The sequence below is a fragment of the Salvelinus alpinus genome, chromosome 14, assembly GCF_045679555.1.
Source record: "Salvelinus alpinus chromosome 14, SLU_Salpinus.1, whole genome shotgun sequence".
NCBI classification, from domain to species: domain Eukaryota; kingdom Metazoa; phylum Chordata; class Actinopteri; order Salmoniformes; family Salmonidae; genus Salvelinus; species Salvelinus alpinus.
This window is the reverse complement of record NC_092099.1, coordinates 35,249,143-35,271,442: the sequence shown is the minus strand read 5'-3', so window position 1 is coordinate 35,271,442 and position 22,300 is coordinate 35,249,143. Positions and strand designations below refer to the sequence as shown.

The 22,300-nt window shown below is 43.0% G+C and overlaps 2 protein-coding genes across 2 annotated transcripts in view; one reads left to right on the top strand and one right to left on the bottom strand.

Annotated features, from left to right (window-relative positions):
- Positions 1-1,109: 1,109 nt before the first annotated feature.
- Positions 1,110-8,740, top strand: LOC139538849 (S-formylglutathione hydrolase-like). The gene is made up of 9 exons (XM_071341337.1): positions 1,110-1,262; positions 2,281-2,359; positions 2,958-3,046; positions 3,280-3,378; positions 3,501-3,625; positions 3,755-3,874; positions 3,952-4,050; positions 4,188-4,355; positions 8,421-8,740. The coding sequence occupies exons 2-9, from the start codon at positions 2,292-2,294 to the stop codon at positions 8,499-8,501; spliced, it is 849 nt and encodes a 282-aa protein (XP_071197438.1). The 5' UTR covers positions 1,110-1,262; positions 2,281-2,291; the 3' UTR covers positions 8,502-8,740.
- A 3,396-nt stretch (positions 8,741-12,136) lies between these two features.
- The window catches only part of LOC139538850 (leucine-rich repeat and calponin homology domain-containing protein 1-like), a 92,102-nt gene continuing 81,938 nt past the window's right edge, over positions 12,137-22,300 (bottom strand). Inside the window, exons 17-20 of the mRNA XM_071341339.1 lie at positions 17,084-17,193; positions 16,804-16,941; positions 16,605-16,682; positions 12,137-13,923 (exon numbers count right to left, since the gene is read on the bottom strand). Of these exons, the coding sequence (XP_071197440.1) occupies positions 13,639-13,923; positions 16,605-16,682; positions 16,804-16,941; positions 17,084-17,193 (611 nt within the window). The 3' untranslated portion in view covers positions 12,137-13,638. The remainder of the gene's footprint in view (positions 13,924-16,604; positions 16,683-16,803; positions 16,942-17,083; positions 17,194-22,300) is intronic.

Genomic DNA, 22,300 nt, shown 5'->3' with positions numbered 1-22,300 from the left:
CGACATGGTAATGGCTCTATAGTATTGGAGAAAAGTTGAAAAAACTGACCCTCCGTTACATCGTGATGTGTCATGCCGTAACGTACAGCACGCATAAAGCAACTATTTCTGTCTTACAATCACTCTCCACCAGGTATAGCACTTCTCTCATCGTTTAAAAACAAGAAATGGACAGTGACGGGGTAAGGGGGGATACCTAGTCATTTTTTGCATCATCACTCCAAGCGATCATGAATCTCAAAGCCGCTGTTTACTTCTGAAGATCACTTTAGCACCTCCCTAAAAACCCGATTCAAATTTGACACAAACCTTAAAATTGTAATGTAATGACATTATATAAACTCTTTATAGTGTTTTATTTACATTTTAGAGGCGATAAGGTGATAAGTTGGAGAGATCGAGTGAAAAAAAGCAGTTTTTCCACACGACATCTCTCCTTCTCACTATCACGCATTAGTTTCGCTTCCCCACCCGCCATTTTTAAAAAGACCCGACGGAGCTCATTGCCGCCTTGAATTATGCAGAAACGGGCAGCATAGAGGTCATGTCATTGATTCTGTTGCAAAGGGGAGAAATTGTGCCTTACAATGTTATTGACATTAGAGTTGATCTGGAAGTATTACGTTTTTGGGGCGCTAAAATAAGGTCAGTGAGTTTACGTTAGTGGTTAGAGCGTTGGACTAGTAATCAAAGGTTGCAAGATTGAATCCCCGAGCTAACAAGGTAAAAATCTGTCATTCTGGCCCTGAACAAGGCAGTTAACCCATTGTTCCAAGTCCGTCATTATAAATAAGAATTTGTTCTTAACTGACTTGCCTAGTTAAATAAAGGTAAAATTAAAAAATTAAAAGAGCAGACGCAACTTACAGTTATTGCATTCATCTTGAGATAGCTAGGTGGGGCAACCACATCACAGGCATAGTATGTACACCTTTCCTCAATAAAATAGTTATCAGCAAAGTCAGAGCTGGGGGGGGGGGGGGGGGTCGATGCTGTTTTAGTCATACTGAATATTTTTTTTAACAGTTAGCCTGTGAGCCAAAGCTATGGTTTTGTTTAAAAACAATCATCACAGGGTCTATTAACTTTTCTTTGACAACAACGCAACCTTTCGGTTGCATATCGACATACACTTGAAGATTCAAGGGGCGGTATCTCCATGACGTTTCACGTCGAACCTCACGTTGGACTACTAAAACCAAGCAGCGGAGACGTAGCAGGAACCAAAGTGAAGCTATTCTCAATAATCGTGATTTAACAAGGTATGTCAAGTGTAAATTAACACTTATTTGCGGTGTTTCTATGATCATGAAGTAGAAGTTACTTAGCGTTTTACGTGCAGCTTGCTTGCAGAGTGGCTCTGGTTCGCTGGAATAAGTCAGACAGCTACACAGAAACCGATACAATGTGGCAAGTTCTGCATTCTTTTGCTATGAAGGCTTTATACCTTTCATCGATTGATCATCTAGCGATTTACAGAGGCTGCACCATGCATGCTTTCAAGTGGTTGCTTTTTGAAAATGTTACTGTTCATACGGTAGTTAGCACAGCTGTGTTTTGGGCCTATCTTCTTGGCCGGGTATCCTGCCCTGTGGAATGACTTTGACCAACTTGCCATTCTATTTTTGAACGCATCTGTGGACTTAAACCCCTTTCTGTGTTTGCAAACAGCCGCACGAGGGCGATGCGCGCAAGTTGGTGGGGGAGTCCTTGTAGAACGACAGTAACAAAAGCATATATTTACATGTTGCTCATGAGTGCATTTCTCATTACTATTGGGTTATAATTGAATATTAAGGCTCGTATGAAATGGCCTGTGTAAAATAGTTTTTGTCTTCATTGCAAATCAACTGCATTATACTTAAACTTCAACCAGTAAATTGGCTCTGCCTAGCTTATATCAATGAGCGTTAACATTCTAGTTAACTGCTGCATCCAAAATAAAGATCACAACCAAAGAACTGTTCAAACAATAATTAAAACATCATTGTAAGCGTATAGGAACCCCCCAAAAGTTATTTAGATTAGAAAATTATAACGCAAGGGGTATGTTGAATGGGCGCAGATGGCGATGGCTTTCTTACCGTGCTTCAGTGCTTGACGTCAGTGTCGTTTACTGGAAAAGGGTCTATGCAACAGTTTTAGCATGCTAGTAGTTGCTAGCTAAGAAAGATAGTTTTCCAAATGCAATGTTGTCTGGTCTACGCAAAACTGTAGCAGCAAGATTTGTGAAAGAATGTCCCTTACAATATAACTCTTTCCCTTGTGGACTTGCCAAAGGTAACCGAACTATGGCCCTCGCCCAAGTGTCATCCAACAAGTGCAGTGGCGGCTACCAGAAGGTGTTCGAGCATGACAGGTGAGCTAGCCTCGTGAAACTAGAATAATCTCTAGAGAGCTCATATTCTGTTTTAGCTAGCAGATTGTAACAGGCTAATGTGATGCCCCATTAGCCATTACAGTATAGGTACTGTTTGGCATAGCAGAGAATTTGACCAACCTTAACTTGGCGATACTATCTTCGTTCTCAATTCGGCCAAACATCTATCTTCAAAAAATGTCAGTGTTGAGTTGCAGGTGGTTCGTTTGAATTGAGAAAATGCTATTTTTAAATATATACAGTTTTTGCTCAATGAAATAATCCAACAATGTGTACACCACCATCTTGTGTACCATCTTGTCAACTCAACACTGACATTTTTTGAAGATATATATTTGGCCGAATCGAGAACAAAGATGGTATTGAAAAATTATCTGTGCCACCCCAAACAGTACCTATTCTGTAACGGCTAAGTCAGTCTGTTAGCTAATTTCTGTTTCACTGTTATACATCAATGCAACACACTGCTGTTTTTTCCATTGGAATACACAAATGATAGTTTTACAAGTGCCCATATGGCTTGGGTGGAAACATGCAGTATGGCAGAAACTTGATGTAATGCATTTTCTTTTCTCAGCACTGAGCTGAAGTGTAAAATGAAGGTCGCTGTCTACCTGCCTCCTAAAGCCGAGAATGAGAAGTGCCCCGTGTTCTACTGGCTCTCTGGTGAGTTCTCACGGTCCATGGTCTCTCATATGTTACATAAAGACAGTGGTCACCATCCCTGCCCAGAATGGGTAGGTTTTTGTTCTATCCCAACACCAACACACCTGATTCAACTACTCGTCAAGATCTTGCCTGTATACTTGCACTGATCTAGAATAAAAATCTGGTCAACTACTTAGATTTTACCTGTGTGTTGCAAATGTTGCCCTTCATGTCAGACTGTGTGCTTCTAGGGTTGACATGCACAGAGCAGAACTTCATCACCAAGGCTGGCAGTCAGCAGGCAGCTTCTGAGCATGGAATCATCATCGTCGCCCCAGACACCAGCCCACGTACGCATGCACACACTTTACGGATTGCATAATTCACCCCTTACTAAATAAATGCTCACGCCCACCTTTTAATAGTAATTATAGCTCCCACCTGACCTTCCTACTCTTTATGTGGTGTTCAGGTGGTTGTAACATCGAGGGTGAAGATGAGAGTTGGGACTTTGGCACAGGGGCTGGTTTCTATGTCAACGCCACCCAGGAGCCCTGGAAGACCAACTACTGCATGTACACCTATGTCACTGAGGAGGTGTGTTGGTCACATGATAATAGTAGTCGTGCTGATGGTAGCATTTACTATTACTATTGTGAATCCATTGATACTGCTATGCGCTGCTAATCACCACCTCCCAACTCTTTTTTTTCTTCTTTTTCTCAGCTCCCTCGTTTGATCAACGCTAACTTCCCCGCTGACCCAGAGAAGATGTCCATCTCCGGCCACTCCATGGGGGGACACGGAGCCCTCATCTGCGCCCTGAAGAACCCTGGAAAATACAAGGCATTGCAATATGGAAGTCTTTTCATTATGATCTCAACATCTTTTGAACATATGAATGAATCCCTTTCTCTCTGCAGGCTGTTTCTGCATTTGCCCCCATCTGTAACCCCATCCAGTGTGCCTGGGGGCAGAAGGCCTTCTCTGGGTACCTAGGAGAAGACAAGAAGACCTGGGAGGTACAATATTGGGTTATAGGGGGACTGGCCAAATCAATGGGATCACAAACTACAGGTCTGACCTTGAGGAGTGGAATTCCAGAACAATAACATGAGTTTTTAATCATTCTTCCTCCTCTCCTTTTCCTCCTTTCCAGGCGTATGATGCCACGGTGCTGGCAGCGTCATACTCAGGCCCACAGCTGGACATCCTGATCGACCAGGGCCGTGATGACCAGTTCCTGTCGGCCAGCCAGCTGCTTCCTGACAACCTGATCGCCGCCTGCTCAGAAAAGAAGATTCCTGTTGTGTTCAGGCTGCAGCCGGTGAGTGCTGCCACCCAACGGCCAACTATAACAACTGTTTGATCTTGAAATGCCTACAGTGGTTGATCAACTAAAAGTTTTGCGAGTACTGTACTAGTACAGTACCCTGCGTCACTACTTCATTTTTCCAGACCAGCGCAAGGGGGAGTTAGATTATGCTTTTGGGTCCCAAGGTGCTACTGTGTCTCTAAAAATACACTTTTTTGTTACTATTCATCAGTATTACTTACTAAAACTGTTGTTACGCTAAGGTTTTATTCTAAGAGAAACTTGGACTACAATTAGGGTGTGGAAATGTTATTTTGCTCTTACTGTAGCCTACTCCCGACCGGTCATATTGTACACGCCCGAGTGACGCAGCGGTCTAAGACACTGCATTGCAATGCAATGGGTTGCTACAGATGCTGGTTCAATACCCGTGCTGGCCGCGACCGGGAGACCCATGAGGTGATGGTAGGCTTTTGATTTCTCTCCCTCTAAAAACAGAAGTTAATAATTCTAAAAAACATACTGGCTTTATTTACAAATTAGTAACAATGTCTCACCCCATGTTCAAGAATGGCCTTTTTCCGTTATTTGAAAAATAAATAATCTCCAAAATATTGTTAATTTTGAATCAAAGCTATTATTATTAATTTAAAATTATATAAAAAGCCCCTCGGATATTCTCACAGATATATTATTAACCCTGTGTGAATTCTGCAAACAACGTTTCTAGCAGGACAATATATATTGGCTCCCGAGTGGCGCACAATGGTATTGCCTTGCAATTCTCCAGCTGAATGCACTGAGATTGCGGTAGGCGCACAAGGTTCAAGGCACGAGGGCAGGAGGCACGGGACGGGCCGCAGAGCAGCGCACAAGACGGACCTAGCCCATTGGGAGGGGGGGTGGACCCCTGCCCCACTGGGTAGCACAGAGCAACACTTTAAGGGGCATTGCACTAATAATGGCGCTGACTAGGGTAACGTTCCTGCTGTTATTAGTGCCTGTCTGCACGTTCAAACTAAAACAATGTAACTAATAATGGTGCGAAAAATGCCCTTGGATATGAATTCGGAGGGCAGAAATGATTAAATATTAGAGCATTAGACCTCTCACTGAAGGCGTCAGTCAAAAGTTATACTTAAATCCGAACTGGATTTAATGAAAAATGACATGAAAAGCACACACTTGTAAATCACAAACTCTAAAAGTAATTGGAAAGGTAGATACAAATTATTTGTGACATTGTGGTTACAATAAAGAATGTAACAGGATGCTGTGTTTTTGTTTACAGTAGTGATGGACACCTGGAGGCATTTTGAAAACAGGTTTTCAAACACTTGTTTATCACAAGTGTACTGTAGTACTGTCCATGACTGATGCAACCCGAAAAAGCATTAGACAGAGTACTTGAGGTCACAGAGAAAGTCTGGACATGTCCTGCTCTCCCTTATGTAAGGAATTAGGCACTTTACCATGTTTACTACAGTATGTACTGTAGGCTGTTTACTTGTCAGACTGCACAGAAGCCTAATAAACAAATGCAGGCGGTTTCTATCTTCTAAATTATTTATTATCCAAATGTTTTAAAGTGCGTGTGGGTGACCTCATGCAACCTCAATGTCGGATGAAGCATATACTGTACTGCATTTCTTCATCAGCATCTTTATGCTTTCGTTAATAAAATAATGATAAAAATACTTTCAAAATGCAGATGTTTAGTTATGGATCATAACGAATTACTATGGGAATAAATATCAGTGAATTACAGAAATATTGGAACAAAGTTGTCTAATGAAGGTAAACAAATTGTTGCTTACTGGAAAATACTCTTTCAAACACGGTCACGTTGTACAGCGCTATTAGCGGGCTATTAGGACAAGACTTGCCTAGAAGGAGAATTCTCCCCCATCGTCAAATGTATTTCTTAGTTAGGTTGGCTGTATCACAACCGGCCGTGATTGGTTGCAATTTCCGTTAAATCCACCAGAAAAGACAGAACAAATATTGTGGTTAAACTCAAATATACTAATTGATTAAAAAAACATTATCAATTGGAACCTTTAACATGTGGAAGGGGGGGAAATTATTATTATTAACCCTGTTTTTCACAAGCGTAGCAGGCTGTGAATTCTGCAAACGTTTCCAGGATGGGTTATTAGTAGGACAGTATATATTGGTCATGGCTCCCGAATGGCACAGTGGTCTAAGGCACTGCATCTTACTGCAAGAGGCATCACTACAGTCCCTGGTTCGAATCCGGTCTACTTCTGGCGCCGACAGAGATGGCCGCTTCGCGTTCCTAGGAAACTAGTATTTTGTTTTTTTACGTGTTATTTCTTACATTGGTACCCCAGGTAATCTTAGGTTTCATTACATACAGTGGGGAGGAACTACTGAATATAAGAGCAACGTCAACTCACTATCATTACGACCAGGAATATGACTCTCCCGAAGCGGATCCTGTGTTTTGCCTTCCACCCAGTACAATGGATCTGATCCCAGCCGGCGACCCTAAACAACGACGCCGTAAAAGGGGCAAACGAAGCGGTCTTCTGGTCAGGCTTCGGAGACAGGCACATCGCGCTCCACTCCCTAGCATACTACTCGCCAATGTCCAGTCTCTTGACAACAAGGTTGATGAAATCCGAGCAAGGGTAGCATTCCAGAGAGACATCAGAGACTAACGTTCTTTGCTTCACGGAAACATGGCTCACTCGAGACGCTAACGGAGTCGGTGCAGCCAGCTGGTTTCTTCACGCATCGCGCCGACAAACAAACATCTTTCTGGTAAGAAGAGGGGCGGGGGGGTATGCCTTATGATTAACGAGACGTGGTGTGATCATAACAACATACAGGAACTCAAGTCATTCTGTTCACCTGACTTAGAATTCCTCACAATCAAATGTCGACCGCATTATCTACCAAGGGAATTCTCTTCGATTATAATCACAGCCGTATATATTCCCCCCCAAGCAGACACATCGATGGCCCTGAACGAACTTTATCTGACTATGTAAACTAGAAACCACACACCCTGAGGCTGCATTCATCGTAGCTGGGGATTTTAACAAGGCTAATCTGAAAACAAAACTCCCTAAATTCTATCAGCATATCGATTGTGCTACCAGGGCTGGTAAAACCCTAGATCATTGTTATTCAAACTTCCGCGACGCATATAAGGCCCTCCCCCACCCTCCTTTCGGAAAAGCTGACCACGACTCCATTTTGTTGCTTCCATCCTACAAACAGAAACTAAAACAAGAAGTTCCCGCGCTCAGGTCTGTTCAACGCTGGTCCGACCAATCTGATTCCACGCTTCAAGACTGCTTCGATCACGTGGATTGGGATATGTTCCGCAGTCTAAGACACTGCGTTGCTACAGATGCTAGTTCGATACCCGTGCCGGTCGCGATCGGGAGACCCATGAGGTGGCTTTTGGTTTTTCTCCCTCTAAAAACAAAAATAAATAACAAACTGGCTTTATATATAAATTAGTGAGAATGTCTCACCCCATTGTCAAGAATGGCCTTTTTCCTCGTTCACTCCAGGTTAAATGAAAACGAAATAATCTCCAAAATATTGTGTATTTTTTTTATTTAGAATTATAAAATCCCCTTTTTAGATATTCTCACAGATAAGATTTTCCCTAATGAAAAATGCCCCTTAGATATTATTTTAGAATCCTCTTAGTACTGTAGCCTACTCCCGGCCGTCACGTTGTACGGAGCCATATTTTCCGTTCCATCCTAACGGAAACCCTGATGGTTTCGTTTTTCTTGGAATAGAAACACCATAATATTAATGAAGATAAATTTCACAATCAATCACATATACTATGTTCTTACAAAAAAGGTTTTAAATTCTCTAATGCCAATATTGAAGACTATCAAATGCTTCTCAAACTAGTATTAATGGTAAAAATGGCTGACAATTAATGTGCCATATAATTCTGGCAACATTTAAAGGAGGAACCACTGTACTATGTGTACTGGACTAGGGTTGGTGACTTTGCTGTGTGATTTCACTGCTGCCAGTTCTATGCCGTGTCAGACTAACAGTGCCATTTGTTTCCGTCAGGGCTACGACCACAGCTACTTCTTCATCTATTCCTTCATCACCGACCACATCAAGCACCACGCCAAGTTCCTCAACGCTTAAGACTGACTGCTGGACTAGAACCCTCTTCTGTGCCTTCTACCCCAACTGTGCACCGGGTATTGTCCACCTGTCCCATCCAGAGAGGCCGAGCTAAAATTAACCTGATATGAATACACTTGCTATGTTGAGTCAAACTCAGAACAGACAATAGTGGGGCCAGGATGTTTGGTGTTAAGAGGAGCTTGCTTGCAAATCATGTGGTCACTCAACTGTATTTCTGAAATAAAGGTTTAGTTTTTTACTTTTGATTCCATTTTATGACCTTAGGCTTATACACGTTGACATCTGAGATCAATACAAAATACATGTAGGTGGACTATAGAACATAAGACAATGTGCTTTTTACAGAAGGTTTTTACTGATAGTGATGAAATATACATTATTCACAGCAGTTAAGGCAACATTAAAGGGGTGTTTCATGCAATAAAATCAAAATTGCTGTACACCAATATGACAAGAGGTACAAAATGGTATCTCAATTTTAAGAAACCTAAACATAAAAAAAACATTTCCTCCCAATCAAAGTACAAAACTGAGTACAAGCTTTCAGGACTATAAACAGAGAAAGGTAGAAAAGGGCAAAACTGCTCAACTCAGCAGTCACACTGTGGTAAAAACATTTAGCAGATTTGTATAGTTCAAAAGATGTCATACACACATTTCTAATTTAAAATGGAGCTCTGAGATTTGTCAGTTGCCAAAACAGTCTCTTTAAAGTGCAGATAATTTCAGGCCCGTAGTCAGCCACACCTAAAGGCCCAAGGGATTGACGTGACTAATCAATGAACTAAAAGTAATGACAATTTAAATGTTAAGTCCCCTCTTTAGGTTTCTAAACTGTCAGGTTTGCAGCACACGGCCCAAACCTCCATAAGGAAACGATAAGCTACAGTCACTTTCTCCTACTAAGCAAATGTCATATTTCCCTCTTTAGTTTACACATCTCTTTTCTATCATCGAAATGTTAGGACTGGGAGAAGGGATACTGGTAGTCAAATGTTATCACCTGAGTAGTTCTATTTAGCTTGGTGGAAAGGAAATTACTTTGAGTATTAAAGTAGGATTACTGTGCAGAATTTAAAAAAATATATATATTAAATATTAGCTACATTATATACATAAATAGTAGTGTTGTAATTGTTCTTTGAATTCTACATTAGAATCAGGAACTGGAGTGATCTCATTGCTAAGAGATTGTTCACTTTGCCTGAGGAGTGTGGTGGTGACTTAAAATATTCAAATTGCTCTTAGATTCACTATGCAGAAATTGCTCCGCCATTTCCTGGTTGCAAAAATTTGAATAGTTCGTCAGATTTCAGTTTGTGAAAAAACAAGCAAGTATAGAGTAGACAATCATTGTACCTTCTAAACCGCTGTGAAATATTTTCCATACCGATTGTATTTTCAGCTGTTTGAAGCTGGTGTACAAAACCGAAAGGTAAAGATATAAAAACGGGATGCATAGAAATAGCGTAGATGGAACAGATCTACCTTTCAATGAGAATAACAGAGCTATACCTCACATTTCTATGTGAATTTGGTCGCCCCATAAAGTAAGAAATATACTACTACAATACTTTCTAAATACAAAACCCACTCGCACGAACCATCACATTGACACTTCACGTCACCACTTCTCATAAAATTTACCATACGTCTAAAGACATTTAGATCACTGGAATAGTACAAACCATATATTCAAAAACATTAAAGCTGGAATCATTAGTTGCTACATCCATTTTTGAACTTATAAATTAATGATATACCCATTTGATTCTTGAATATAACTTATAAATGCCTCACAAGCTTAGTTAAACTGTCGTACCCCATTGGAACCCAGAATAAAAACTTGTTTTACTCCCAATGTTTGTAAACAATGTCAATGTAAACAAACACAGTATAGGTTCAAAACATGGTTAAAACAAATTTTTATATCATGGCTGGTCAAACCTTGCATTCATAGCTGTCTATGAATTTGAGAGTGGTTACATTTATTCAGGCCCATCCCTCAGCTTTTTACCAAAACAAAGTCGGGATGGCCTCTGTCATTGTTTCAATTAAGGATTCTAGCTTTAATGAATTGCTGTCTCATAAGTGCTCTGAAAAAACAGTTTAGTTTTGGCAACTGTCAAATCTATCCAGTGAAACATTTGTTTGTTTTTACTGCTAAAGCTTATGCTTTGGATACCAAGCTCTATAAAATGCATATCTGTACAATAAAAAACCCAACACCATTGCTCACTCACACACACTTAGTATTCTTATTTTGGAGTGTTCTGCTGTTTTGTGTAGTAGTGGGATATTGGGCGCTCAAGCATCAACTCTTCAGATACTGCTAACAGTCTCTAAATCAGTGAATGTATCAGTTACTTTTAAACGCTAACATTGTAGGTCCTACATGACCACCTAGCATGGTCAGCATCACCCCACGCTTCTAGAGGTTATTTAGAGGTATACAATGTACTAGGGAATGCAAACCCTCTTTTTCATTCTGGCTAACTATGACTCGTGTCACTCTCTTTGACACACACGCATGCAGTCAGACACACACACAATGTTAGAGTAATACCATAGACCGAGAAGCAGGCTACGGAATGAAGCATGACAGTGTAGTAAGCCCACACCTACCCTGAGTTACATACCCACAACCACTCCTGATTCAACAACCAAAACACAATGTTCCCATAATGTTAAGACAATACTTCAACCCCTACAGAGGTGGTGAGAGATCCATTTAAAGTAAAACATAATACAATATACAGAACTAAACCTAAAATATATTACCTATTAGTGAAATATTTGGGGGATTCTTTTCAATGTATACTCTCAGTCACGTTCATTGTAAATATCTTGAAATAGGGAAGCTGTAGCAGAGAGACCGCTATGCTGGAGTGTCTATTCTCAATACAATTCTCAATACTGAGGGTGATATACCTGGCCTTAGGAATAGAGGGGTGAAATGCATAGTCAAACATACACGGTGCAGCATTCTAGAAGCTGTTGTAGGCAGGGTTCAAGCTACAGGAGTGTCCAAGGCTGCTGGAGGCTCTCGTAAGAATTAAAAAACATCAATGCGGACATCCCTGTCAGCTTTGAATTTCAGGGCACCCCACGCATCAATGTGTAACTTCAAACTCTGGTTGTAAGAATCACGAAAGGAAGACTGAGATATAGGCTACAGTCCTTTGGAAAAGGCATAATGGCAACTTGTGTTGGTTCACTTTGACAAAGTGGTGTGTCTATGTTGGTGTGTTGGTCTTCTTCCCTCTCACGTGAAGAGAGCCTGCTTGGTTGAAGTCTCATCCACCAGCGCCTGAACTGTCATGCTCACCTTTATCATACCCTTCTCCTCTAGTATGTGATGAGGCAGACACAGCTTATCCTGTGGAGGTTCCACAGAGAAGAAAGAGAAAGGAGACAAACAGAGAGTGGGGAGTGGGGGGGGGGGGGGTTCGGGAATGAGTGGAACAGAAATAGGGAGACAGACCAAACATAAGTAAATCAAGACCTCTCAATGCAACGATGGTGATGAGGGGACATAGACAGTACAGGTGTGTGTAGGAGTATGTTGAATAACCATTATGAAGAATCTGAACAGCATCATCATTCTTCAGAGAACAGCAACACAAAATAGGTGAGGTGGTAACTGTACATTTATTACCAGTTCCATTCACACCATCAGATATACAAGTCATTATAAAGCCTCACAGCAATGGCTGAGTTAAAACACACATAACTAATAGTATAATGGCATACCAATTGCAGTCGCTGGGTAAAATAAACTTCCATCCAATGTATCTTCATGAGGTTTTAAAGTAAGTAATACAATAGTCGGCCCAAAACTTCTACATACTGTAGTCATGTAACTCCCCCAGGGTAAATCAACTATAGCAATATGAAAGTTATGTACAGGTAACTTCCAAAATAAAGGAAACGCCAACATAAAGGCTCTTAATAGGGTGTTGGGCCAACACGAGCAAGAACAACTTCAATGCACCTTGGCATAGATTCTACAACTGTCTGGAACTCTATTGGAGGGATGCGTCACCATTCTTCCACAAAAAACTTCATAATTTGGTGTTTTGATGGTGGTGGAAAACGCTGTCTCAGGCGCCGCTCCAGAATCTCCCATACGTGTTAAATTGGATTGAGATCTGGGGAGTGAGATGGCCATGGCATATGGTTTACATCGTTTTCATGCTCATCAAACCACTCAGTGATCACTCGTGCCCTGTCATCCTATGGGGACATCGCCATAGTAGCCAAAATAATGGCCTGCCTTTTTATACATGACCCTATGGGATGTTAATTGCTTAATTAACTCAGGAACCACACCTGTGTGGAAGCATCTGCGTTCAATATATTTTGTATCCATCATTTACTCAAGCGTTTCCATTATTTTGGCAGTTACCTGTAGATGGTCGGGTGGTAAAGATGTGCAGTAGTGACGTGATTATTGAACTTTATTTAGTGACAGTGTTCTGTAGTGACATTTTACAGTCTAGTCATAAGTGGTGTGTTTATTAGGTCCAAACCTATAAACTGTTTGTTGTGTCTTTGTGTCATAGTTGGCATCACTATTGAGCTTTACTATTTCCTTTGAGCAGACAGTATTTTACCTGTATTTGATGTGTCTCGAAGAGAGAGACCAATGCGACAAAAAAGCGCCAAGATCCAGCTTGATAGAGGAACCCTATTAATGCTCTGTGCTTACCTGGACCCAAACTAGACAGGCTGTATGGAACCAAGAGACAGGTCTGTGACCCCAGAGGGCATTAATAAAGCCAAGAGTCCAACATGATAGGCTTGATTTGACACATTGGTCAAAGAGTTGTAGAGAGTCTTCCGGTAAACCCCTTGTGTACAAGCTCCAGGATTCTTTCAACAGTTGGAATGTGCAGTATTGATGGGGACAGTATGTGTGTGAGGTTGTGAGTTGGTATTTATTGGAGTTTATTGGTGCGCATCTGCAATGTGTGCATGAATAAAAGTGTGTATGAGAGACACACTATGTGTGTGAGTCAGCAGTTTTTTCTGGACAGAAACGAGGTTGAAGAAAAAGAGGAGGAGGATTGCGGACGGAGATGTGTTGGCACATGCGGGAGGGGGGGCTTTGACAGGAGATTGACAGGTGGCATTACGTCAGCTCGCTCCAGCTATAGGCCACAAACAGCAGGAGGAGACAGAAGACATGTACTAGGCTCGAGCCAATCAGGTCCCAGGGCTGCCAGGCGGGAGACGGAGCCAAGGCGACCTGTGTAGACACCTCTGGGGCAGGGCTTGGGTTTGGACTCGGGTCCTCCCCCTGTCTGTCTGAGTTCCTCCCCTCTGTGGGGGTCTCCATGGCGACCAGGGCGCACACGGTGACACGGATCGGCCGCAGGTGACACTGGATGATGTCATATGCTGAGCAGAGGGACGACTGAGGCCCCAAAGAGGAGCGGAGGAGGTAACATACATGTAAATGAAGGTGAAGGGAGAAGGATTGGAAAAAAGGAAAAGAAGTTGAAGGGATGAATGGAGAATGGGGGGAAGAGAATGATACAGATAGAAAGGAAGGGGCTCACATAGGAACATCAAAGAATTTTGTGGATGAAGAAGAGAAATACAGCCAGATAGAAGTGGATGAGAATAATGAGGGGAAGAACAACACATATGAGAAAAAATACCAGAACAAAGAAGAGGAAGAAAATGGGAAGGGAGTGCCAGGAAAAGAGAAATAAGGGGAGGGGATTCAGGGGAGAAGAAGAGAAGAAAGATAGAGGGTGGTCCGACAGGAAAACAGAACAGAGAAACAAAGCAGGATGTTAACCAGTGGGAACCGAGGTCAGGGGTCAAGGTGTGTGTTTTTTGTGCAGGGCTGCGCAGGCGTGGGTTACCAGGGCAATGTGCAGGGCTGCTTTTTGAGAGAGAGTATGTGACTTACTAATTTTACCAAACTGAGACTGAACTCTGTCTCTCTTTCAGAAAGCAGGCCATGCTGTGGTGTGGAGCGTTAAGAGCAATGAGGGTGCGGTCGGTGTTTGCCAGCTACACCTTCACTTGCGTTTGCTAGCATTAGCTTTCAATCCAGCATAAAGCACCTGTTTCAGTGAGGCAGCGACATTTCAGCCAGCAAGCAGTAGGATTACAAGTTGGCTAGGGCCAGGTTACACAAGCAAAACCAGACTAGCAACAGCAAGCAAGCAGGAGGTCTAAGGAAGCAGCCAATCTCAGACAGTCTCACTGTTGGTAATGGTGATACTTTGCATTCTAATGTACAGTCCCATCAGGCTACTCAAACACAGTGACTGAAAGGCAACTTTTGTAGTGTGAGGTTTCGACCAGGCTCATTGAGTGAAGAGAGAATCCTTTAAACACAATCACAGCTGTGCTTACTATACTAGGGTATGACCAAATAATGAGTCCCAATGCTACTGTATGTGTAGTCACTGGGTGACAGAAATAATGGTCATAATTACTGAATATATTTACTAAAAGGAGCAATCACATAGCAACGAGGAGCCAGGGTCACTGGGCCAATTTGATACTCACACACAAGCACACTTATTAAAGAGTGATTGCCCCTAAAAAGAAACTTAGCGTTTTGAAAATGGCCTATGTGGCATCGATAGGAGTCAAAAAAAAATATTATAGTGTCAAATTTGACTACAAAGTGTAAAAAGGATAATGTTGGTCATAAAAATTATAGGAAACAATCGTATGTCACGGAATGAAGGGTACTGTAACAGTTGTCCGTGGGTTGGGTTTATTTTAATCCTACCCACATTCCCACAGCACCCAAGTAATCATCAATTCGGAGCGCAGCTGCACAAGACCGATCTTAATGCCCTGATGGTCAATTTGGTTTGACATTCAATATCCCTATGGCGCTACTTAGGGACCATCAGTAAATTACACAATGTACTTGGGACAATATTTTAAAAGGTAGCTCCATTTCAATGACTTAAACCTCAAACCAACTATAAATTGTAAAAAGTGGTATATAAATATTGAAAGCATTCGATGAGACAACTAAAAGATGTCCAACATGAAAATATTGCCCCATTTGCATTGTGTAATTATTGATGGTCCCTAACTATCCCTAGAGATAGGCTATCCAAAGTCAAACCAACTTTGCCACGGTTGCACACCAGCTGGCTGAAGCTAATTGGCAGAATAATTTGGCTAACTCTTCACACCTGTGAACACTCATTAAGAAATGCTAGCGACCATGACTGAATTCAAACGTGAATTGGTTTTGGGGTGTGGTTTGATTCAGAATCATTCAGAATCAAACCACACCCCGAAACCAATTCACGTTTGAATTCAGTCATGGCCGCTAGCATTTCTTAATGATCCAAATCAGGAAGTGCAGTCGCCAAGTCCTATGTTACCAACCCATACACACACAAAATGTTTTAGTCAAGTAAATGACATGAGAGCACACCAGCTCCTGTTAAACTCATTTTTGTCTTTGGCACACGCTGGGGTCAGAAACAGGCAAGAGCCGGGTCAAAGTTTAAAAGTGTACCACTGGTCATTTGGTACAGCATAGAGGAAGCCCAAAGCCGTGATGATGACAGTATAGTCCAGTGTAATGATGATGATGATGATGCAGCTCTAATGCTTGTGTCATAACTTTCTCTCTCTCTTTCAGAGGAGGTAGTGGGAGGTGGGAAGGTGATAGGCTAGATGTGCCAGTTCTGGGATCAAACTCTGTGCTCTGACTGGGAAGATTGTTTTAAGGTGATGATTATAAAAGGGGTTTGGTCCCAATGTCAAATACATATTCCTAGAACTAACTGTATTACTGTATAAACTAAAGAAGTTGTAGACTTGTCAAATGGTCTAGTTTCATCCCAGCACAAGCCCTTTCTGACGCTCCATTCTAGTGTGCATAGTATCTGTGTCCTCTACAGGCTGTTTGCTTCACTGATCCCTAATCAGCCCACCCACAACTAGATTCCAACCCCAATGATGCACTGTAGCATTTATTCAAACTTAACAGATCAAGGATCAGTTTCCTTCAGTCAAATCCCAACTCTAACAGGTGAATCTGAAATAGAGTGGCTGATTCAGGATCAATGAGGTGCCACTATCTAACAGACAGGAGTGCCTTACCTCGGGAACGCCCATCTTCCTACAGGCATCCAGGAAGTTCTCCACGTTCCTCCGACACTTGGCCATGCTGAGTTTGGGCTATGGGGTCACACATAGAACACATAGCTCAACACAGACTATAACTGACTATAACTATAACACAAAGAATCACCCATTCCTACTTATCCCTCGTCAACCCCTCATTGACCCCCAGACGTACCACAGCGGACGAGGGCACATGGATGCTGGCCACGGAGCGTGGGCAAATGTGATTGGCCAGATGGCAGAGCACCACCCCGTCCATGAGGGAGGAGCCGAGGTCTTCAGGAAGAGCCACCTTCAGTCTGCTCTCTATACTCTGAGGGGAGACAGGAGGGGTAAGAGGGGTCAAAACATACACCTTAACACATGCACAAACCGAGGACATAATGCTGCTGGATGGGGAGTTGACTTCCAGACGAGAGTGAGGGAGAGAAAGAAATTGACAGAGAAGCTCTCACCTCTCTGAGTTGTTCCATCAGCTCCAGCTCTTCTCTCAGCTGTTCCATCTTCCTCCTCATGGTGAACTGAGGATCCACAGACTCCAGACTCTTATGGGTCCTCAGGAACACTACCCCCAACAGGCCGGAGGAGAGAACAACAGGTCAGCCGTTAGACAGGGTGCTCAGCAACTAACACTTACACATACTGTACTGTACACATACATTCAGACCCATTCACACACACATGCCAGCATGCATTTCACACCCATAAAAGCACACATACTGTAGCCTAAATACACTATACTGTATATACAAAAGTATGTGGACACCCCTTCAAATGAGTGGATTCGGCTATTTCAGCCAAACCCGTTGTTGACAGGTGTATAAAATCAAGCACACAGCCATGCAATCTCCATAGACAAACATTGGCAGTAGAATGGCCTTACTGAAGCAACAACGGCTCAGCTGCGAAGTGGTTGGCCACACAAGCTCACAGAAGGGGACCGCCGAGTGCTGAAGCACGTACAAATTGTCTGTCCTCGGCTGCAACACTCACTACCGAGTACCAAACTGCATCTGGAAGCAACGTCAGCACCAGAACTGTTCGTCGGGAGCTTCATGAAATGGGTTTCCATGGCCGAGCAGCAGCACACAAGCCTAAGATCACCATGCGCAATGCCTAGCTTCAGCTTGAGTGGTGTAAAGCTCGCCGCCGTTGGACTCTGGAGCAGTGGAAGCACGTTTTCTGGGGTGATGAATTACGCTTCACCATCTGGCAGTCCGACGGATGAATCTGGGTTTGGCGGATGCCAGGAGAACGCTACCTGCCCGAATACATAGTGCCAACTGTAAAGTTTGGTGGAGGAGGAATAATGGTCTGGGGCTGTTTTTCATGGTTCGGGCTAGGTCCCTTAGTTCCAGTGAAGGGAAATCTTAAAGCTACAGCATAAAATGACATCCTAGACGATTATGTGCTTCCAACTTGTGGCAACAGTTTGGGGAAGGCCCTTTCCTGTTTCAGCAGGACAATGTTCCTGTGCACAAAGCGAGGTCCATAAAGAAATGGTTTGTTGAGATCGGTGTGGAAAAACTTGACTGGCCTGCACCTCAACCCCATTGAACACCTTTCGGATGAATTGGAAAGCTGACTGCGAGCCATGCTTAATCACCCAACATCAGTGCCTGACCTCACTAATGCTCTTGGGGCTGAATTGGAAGCAAGTCCCCGCAGCAATGCTCCAGAATCTAGTGGAAAGCCTTCCCAGAAGAGTGGAGGCTGTTATAGCGGCAAAGTGGGAACCAACTCCATATTAATGCACATGATTTTGGAATGAGACGAGCAGGTGTCCACATACTTTTGGTCATGTAGTGTAAATGCATACTGCAATATTCACTGACACCGAAATCACACTTTGTATGTATATGTAGCTACTGTTACTGCATGCTTGCATAACCACTTATTCATATCCAGATGCAATCTACAGTGCTGGGCTCTGGGCTGCCTTCATTGTCATGAAAGCAGTCATCTGCAGGAAGATTGAATGTGGAAAATTGGTTTTCCTAAAGACGTCCCACTTAGTCAATCCTGCATACCAACAGATAGCATGACCCCTCCAGGACCCACAGCAACTGACAGGAGATTTGAAGAGGCTTGACAATTAAGCATATTTATTTGTTTTGTGTTATTGTACTCAGAAGTCTTCTCTGATTGTAATATATTCATCAAACCACTTTTTTAACTGGTAAGCATACATATAACAAAGAAAACGCATTAGAGGAAATTAAGCATTTTTTTTAAAGTGTGGGAGGAGGAAATGTATTCAGAGGAGTGTGTGTGTGTGTGTAAGAGAGAAACAGGCTTGGCCTCTGATCACATGTTACAGCCATCGTTCTACAACATAGGAGTGAATCATTTACTAAGTCTGTGGCCTATATTCTAGTCATAAATCTCCCTTGTAGCTCTGCCTTGTGGTACAAAGTCACACCACATGGGGGAGCCCAAGAGTCACTGGACACTTCAACCCACGCTTGGGGAAAAGGAAAGGAGAATGCATTTCTACAGTATTCACACTAGACTTTAATAACGTTGGCCCTATCTGACCGTCTCTTACAGGGGCAATGGCTCCTTGAGGGGCTATCCCAGTAGGAAGTTAGAGATAAACACACACACAGGCCTCATCCAGAAGCATGACTGGCTGATATAGAGTAGAGAGGGGCGATCACTCCTCCATCGCCATAGAGAGAACAGGATGTTGACTATTATAGAGGGTGTGAATGTGGTTAGGGAGGGGAACATTCAATAACAAAATGAGACGTGACCATGTAGAGAGGAAGCACAGATATGTCAATTATTGTAAACACACAGAGGTCTCATACTAGGCCAGCACAACATTGGCCAGACGAGGGGGTTCGTAGATACAGCCAGTCACAATATAGCATGCGGGAATGATTTAACTCAACCCTCCTTCACTGTTCAATCACTGTAGATGAAGGGGATGAGACAGGTTAAAGAAGGACTTTTAAGCCTTCAGACAACTGAGACGCTGGTTTGTCAAGAACCGAAACACTGCTGGGTTTTTCATGCTCAACAGTTTCCCATGTGTATGAAGAATGGTCCACAACCCAAAGGACATCCAGCCAACTTGACATAACTGTGGGGATCATTGAAGTCAACATAGGCCAGCATCCCTGAGGAACGGTTTTGACACCTTGTAGAGTCCATGCCCCGACAAATTGAGGCTGTTCTGAGGGCAAAAGGGGGTGCTCAGTGTATATTTCTTTAACTAGGCAAGTCATTTAAGAACAAATTGATATTTACAATGACGGCCTACTCCGACCAAACCTTAACGATGCTGGGCCAATTGTGCGGCGCCCTATGGGACTCCCAATCACGGCCGGTTGTGATACAGCCTGGAATCGAACCAGGATCTGTAGTGACGCATCTAGCACTGAGATGCAGTGCCTTAGACAGCTGCGCCACTCGGGTGTACATAGACTACACCTAATATAGAATAGAAGAGGTAGTAGAATTTCCCTGAATACAATAACATTTCCTTTAATTCAAATTTGCAATTCTGTATCCTGTTTACTACCTCAGTTCAAATTCAAGAATTGAATTTACCTAGGTGTCTGGCTAGACTGCAAACTCTCCTTCCAGACTAATATTAAACATCTCCAATCCAAAATTAAATCTAGAATCGGCTTCCTATTTCGCAACAAAGCCTCCTTCACTCACGCCTCCAAACATACCCTCGTAAAACTGACTATTCTACCGATACTCGACTTCGGCGATGTCATTTACAAAATAGCTTCCAATACTCTACTCAGCAAACTGAATTCAGTCTATCACAGTGCCATCCGTTTTGTCACCAAAGCCCCTTATACCACCCACCCCTGCGACCTGTATGCTCTAGTCAGCTGGCCCTCGCTACATATTCGTCGCCAGACCCACTGGCTCCAGGTCATCTATAAGTCTATGCTAGGTAAAGCTCCGCGTTATCTCAGCTCACTGGTCACGATAACAACACCCACCCGTAGCACGCGCTCCAGCAGGTACATCTCACTGGTCATCCCCAAAGCCAACACCTGCTTTGGCCGCCTTTCCTTCCAGTTCTCTGGTGCCAATGACTGGAACGAATTGCAAAAATAGCTGAAGCTGGAGACATATTTCCCTCACTAACTTTAAACATCAGCTATCTGAGCAGCTAACCGATCGCTGCAGCTGTACATAGCCCATCTGTAAATAGCCCACCCAATCTACCTACCTCATCCCCATATTGTTTTTATTTACGTTTCTGCTCTTTTGCACACCAGTATTTCTACTTGCACATCACCAACTGCTCATCTGTCACTCCAGTGTTAATTTGCTAAATTGTAATTACTTCGCTACTATGGCCTATTTATTGCCATTTGCACACACTGTTTGTATACTTTTCCCCCCCTATTGTGTTATTGACTGTACGCTTGTTTATTCCATGTGTAACTCTGTGTTGTTGTTAGTGTCGTACTGCTTTGCTTTATTTTGGCCAGGTCGCAGTTGTAAATGAGAACTTGTTCTAAACTAGCTTACCTGGTTAAATTAAGGTTAAATAAATAAATAAAATAATAATAAAAATGTATGAGGCATACTCAATTAAATTCTGAATTGAGAACAACCCTGACACACATGCGAGCGCCCATGATGCGGACCCCTCGGGGGTGCATGCTCAGTCCCCATCTGTACTCCCTGTTCACCCACGACTCCAACACCATCATTAAGTTTGCTGACAACACAACAGTGATAGGCCTGATCACCATCCATGATGAGACAGCCTATAGGGAGGAGGTCAGAGATCTGGCAGTGTGGTGCCAAGACAACAACCTCTCCCTCAACGTGATCAAGACAAAAAGAGCTGCTCTTGGACTACAGGAAAAAGAGGACCAAGCACGCCACCATTCTCATCGACGGGGCTGCAGTGGAGCAGGTTGAGAGCTTCAAGTTCCTTGGTGTCCACATCACCAACAAACTAACATGGTCCAAGCACACCAAGACAGTCGTGAAGAGGGCATGACAAAACCTATTCCCCCTCAGGAGACTGAAAAGATTTGGCATGGGTCCTCAGATCCTCAAAAGGTTCTACAGCTGCACCATCGAGAGCATCCTTACTGGTTGCATTACTGCCTGGTATGGCAAATGCTCGGCCTCCGACTGCAAGGCAGAGGGTAGTGCGAATGGCCCAGTACATCACTGGGGCCAAGCTTCCAGCCATCTAGGAAATCTATACCAGGCAATGTCAGAGGAAGGTCCTAAAAATTGTCAAAGACTCCAGCCACCCTAGTCATAGACTGTTCTCTCTGCTACCGCACGGCAAGCGGTACCGGAGCGCCAAGTCTAGATCCAAGAGGCTTCTAAACAGCTTCTACCTTCAAGTCATAAGACTCCTGAACAACTAGTCAAATGGCTACCCAGACTATCTGCAGTGCCCCCCCCCCCCACCCCCTCTTTATACCACTGCTACTCTCTATTGTCATCTATGCATAGTCACTTTAATAACTCTACCTACATGTACATACTACCTCAAATAACCGGTGCCCCCGCACATTGACTCTGTATCGGTACCCCCCTGTATATAGTCTCGCTATTGTTATTTCACTGCTGCTCTTTAATTACTTGTTACTTTTATCTCTTATTCTTATCTGTATTTTTTGAAACTGCACTGTTGGTTGGGGCTCGTAAGTAAGCATTTCACGGTAAGG

Coding starts and splice junctions, on each gene's coding strand:
- LOC139538849 (XM_071341337.1), top strand. CDS start 2,292: ATGGCCCTCGCCCAAGTGTCATCCAACAAGTGCAGTGGCGGCTACCAG. Junction 3,047..3,279: donor CGTGTTCTACTGGCTCTCTG/GTGAGTTCTCAC, acceptor GTGTGCTTCTAG/GGTTGACATGCACAGAGCAG. Junction 3,379..3,500: donor CGCCCCAGACACCAGCCCAC/GTACGCATGCAC, acceptor TGTGGTGTTCAG/GTGGTTGTAACATCGAGGGT.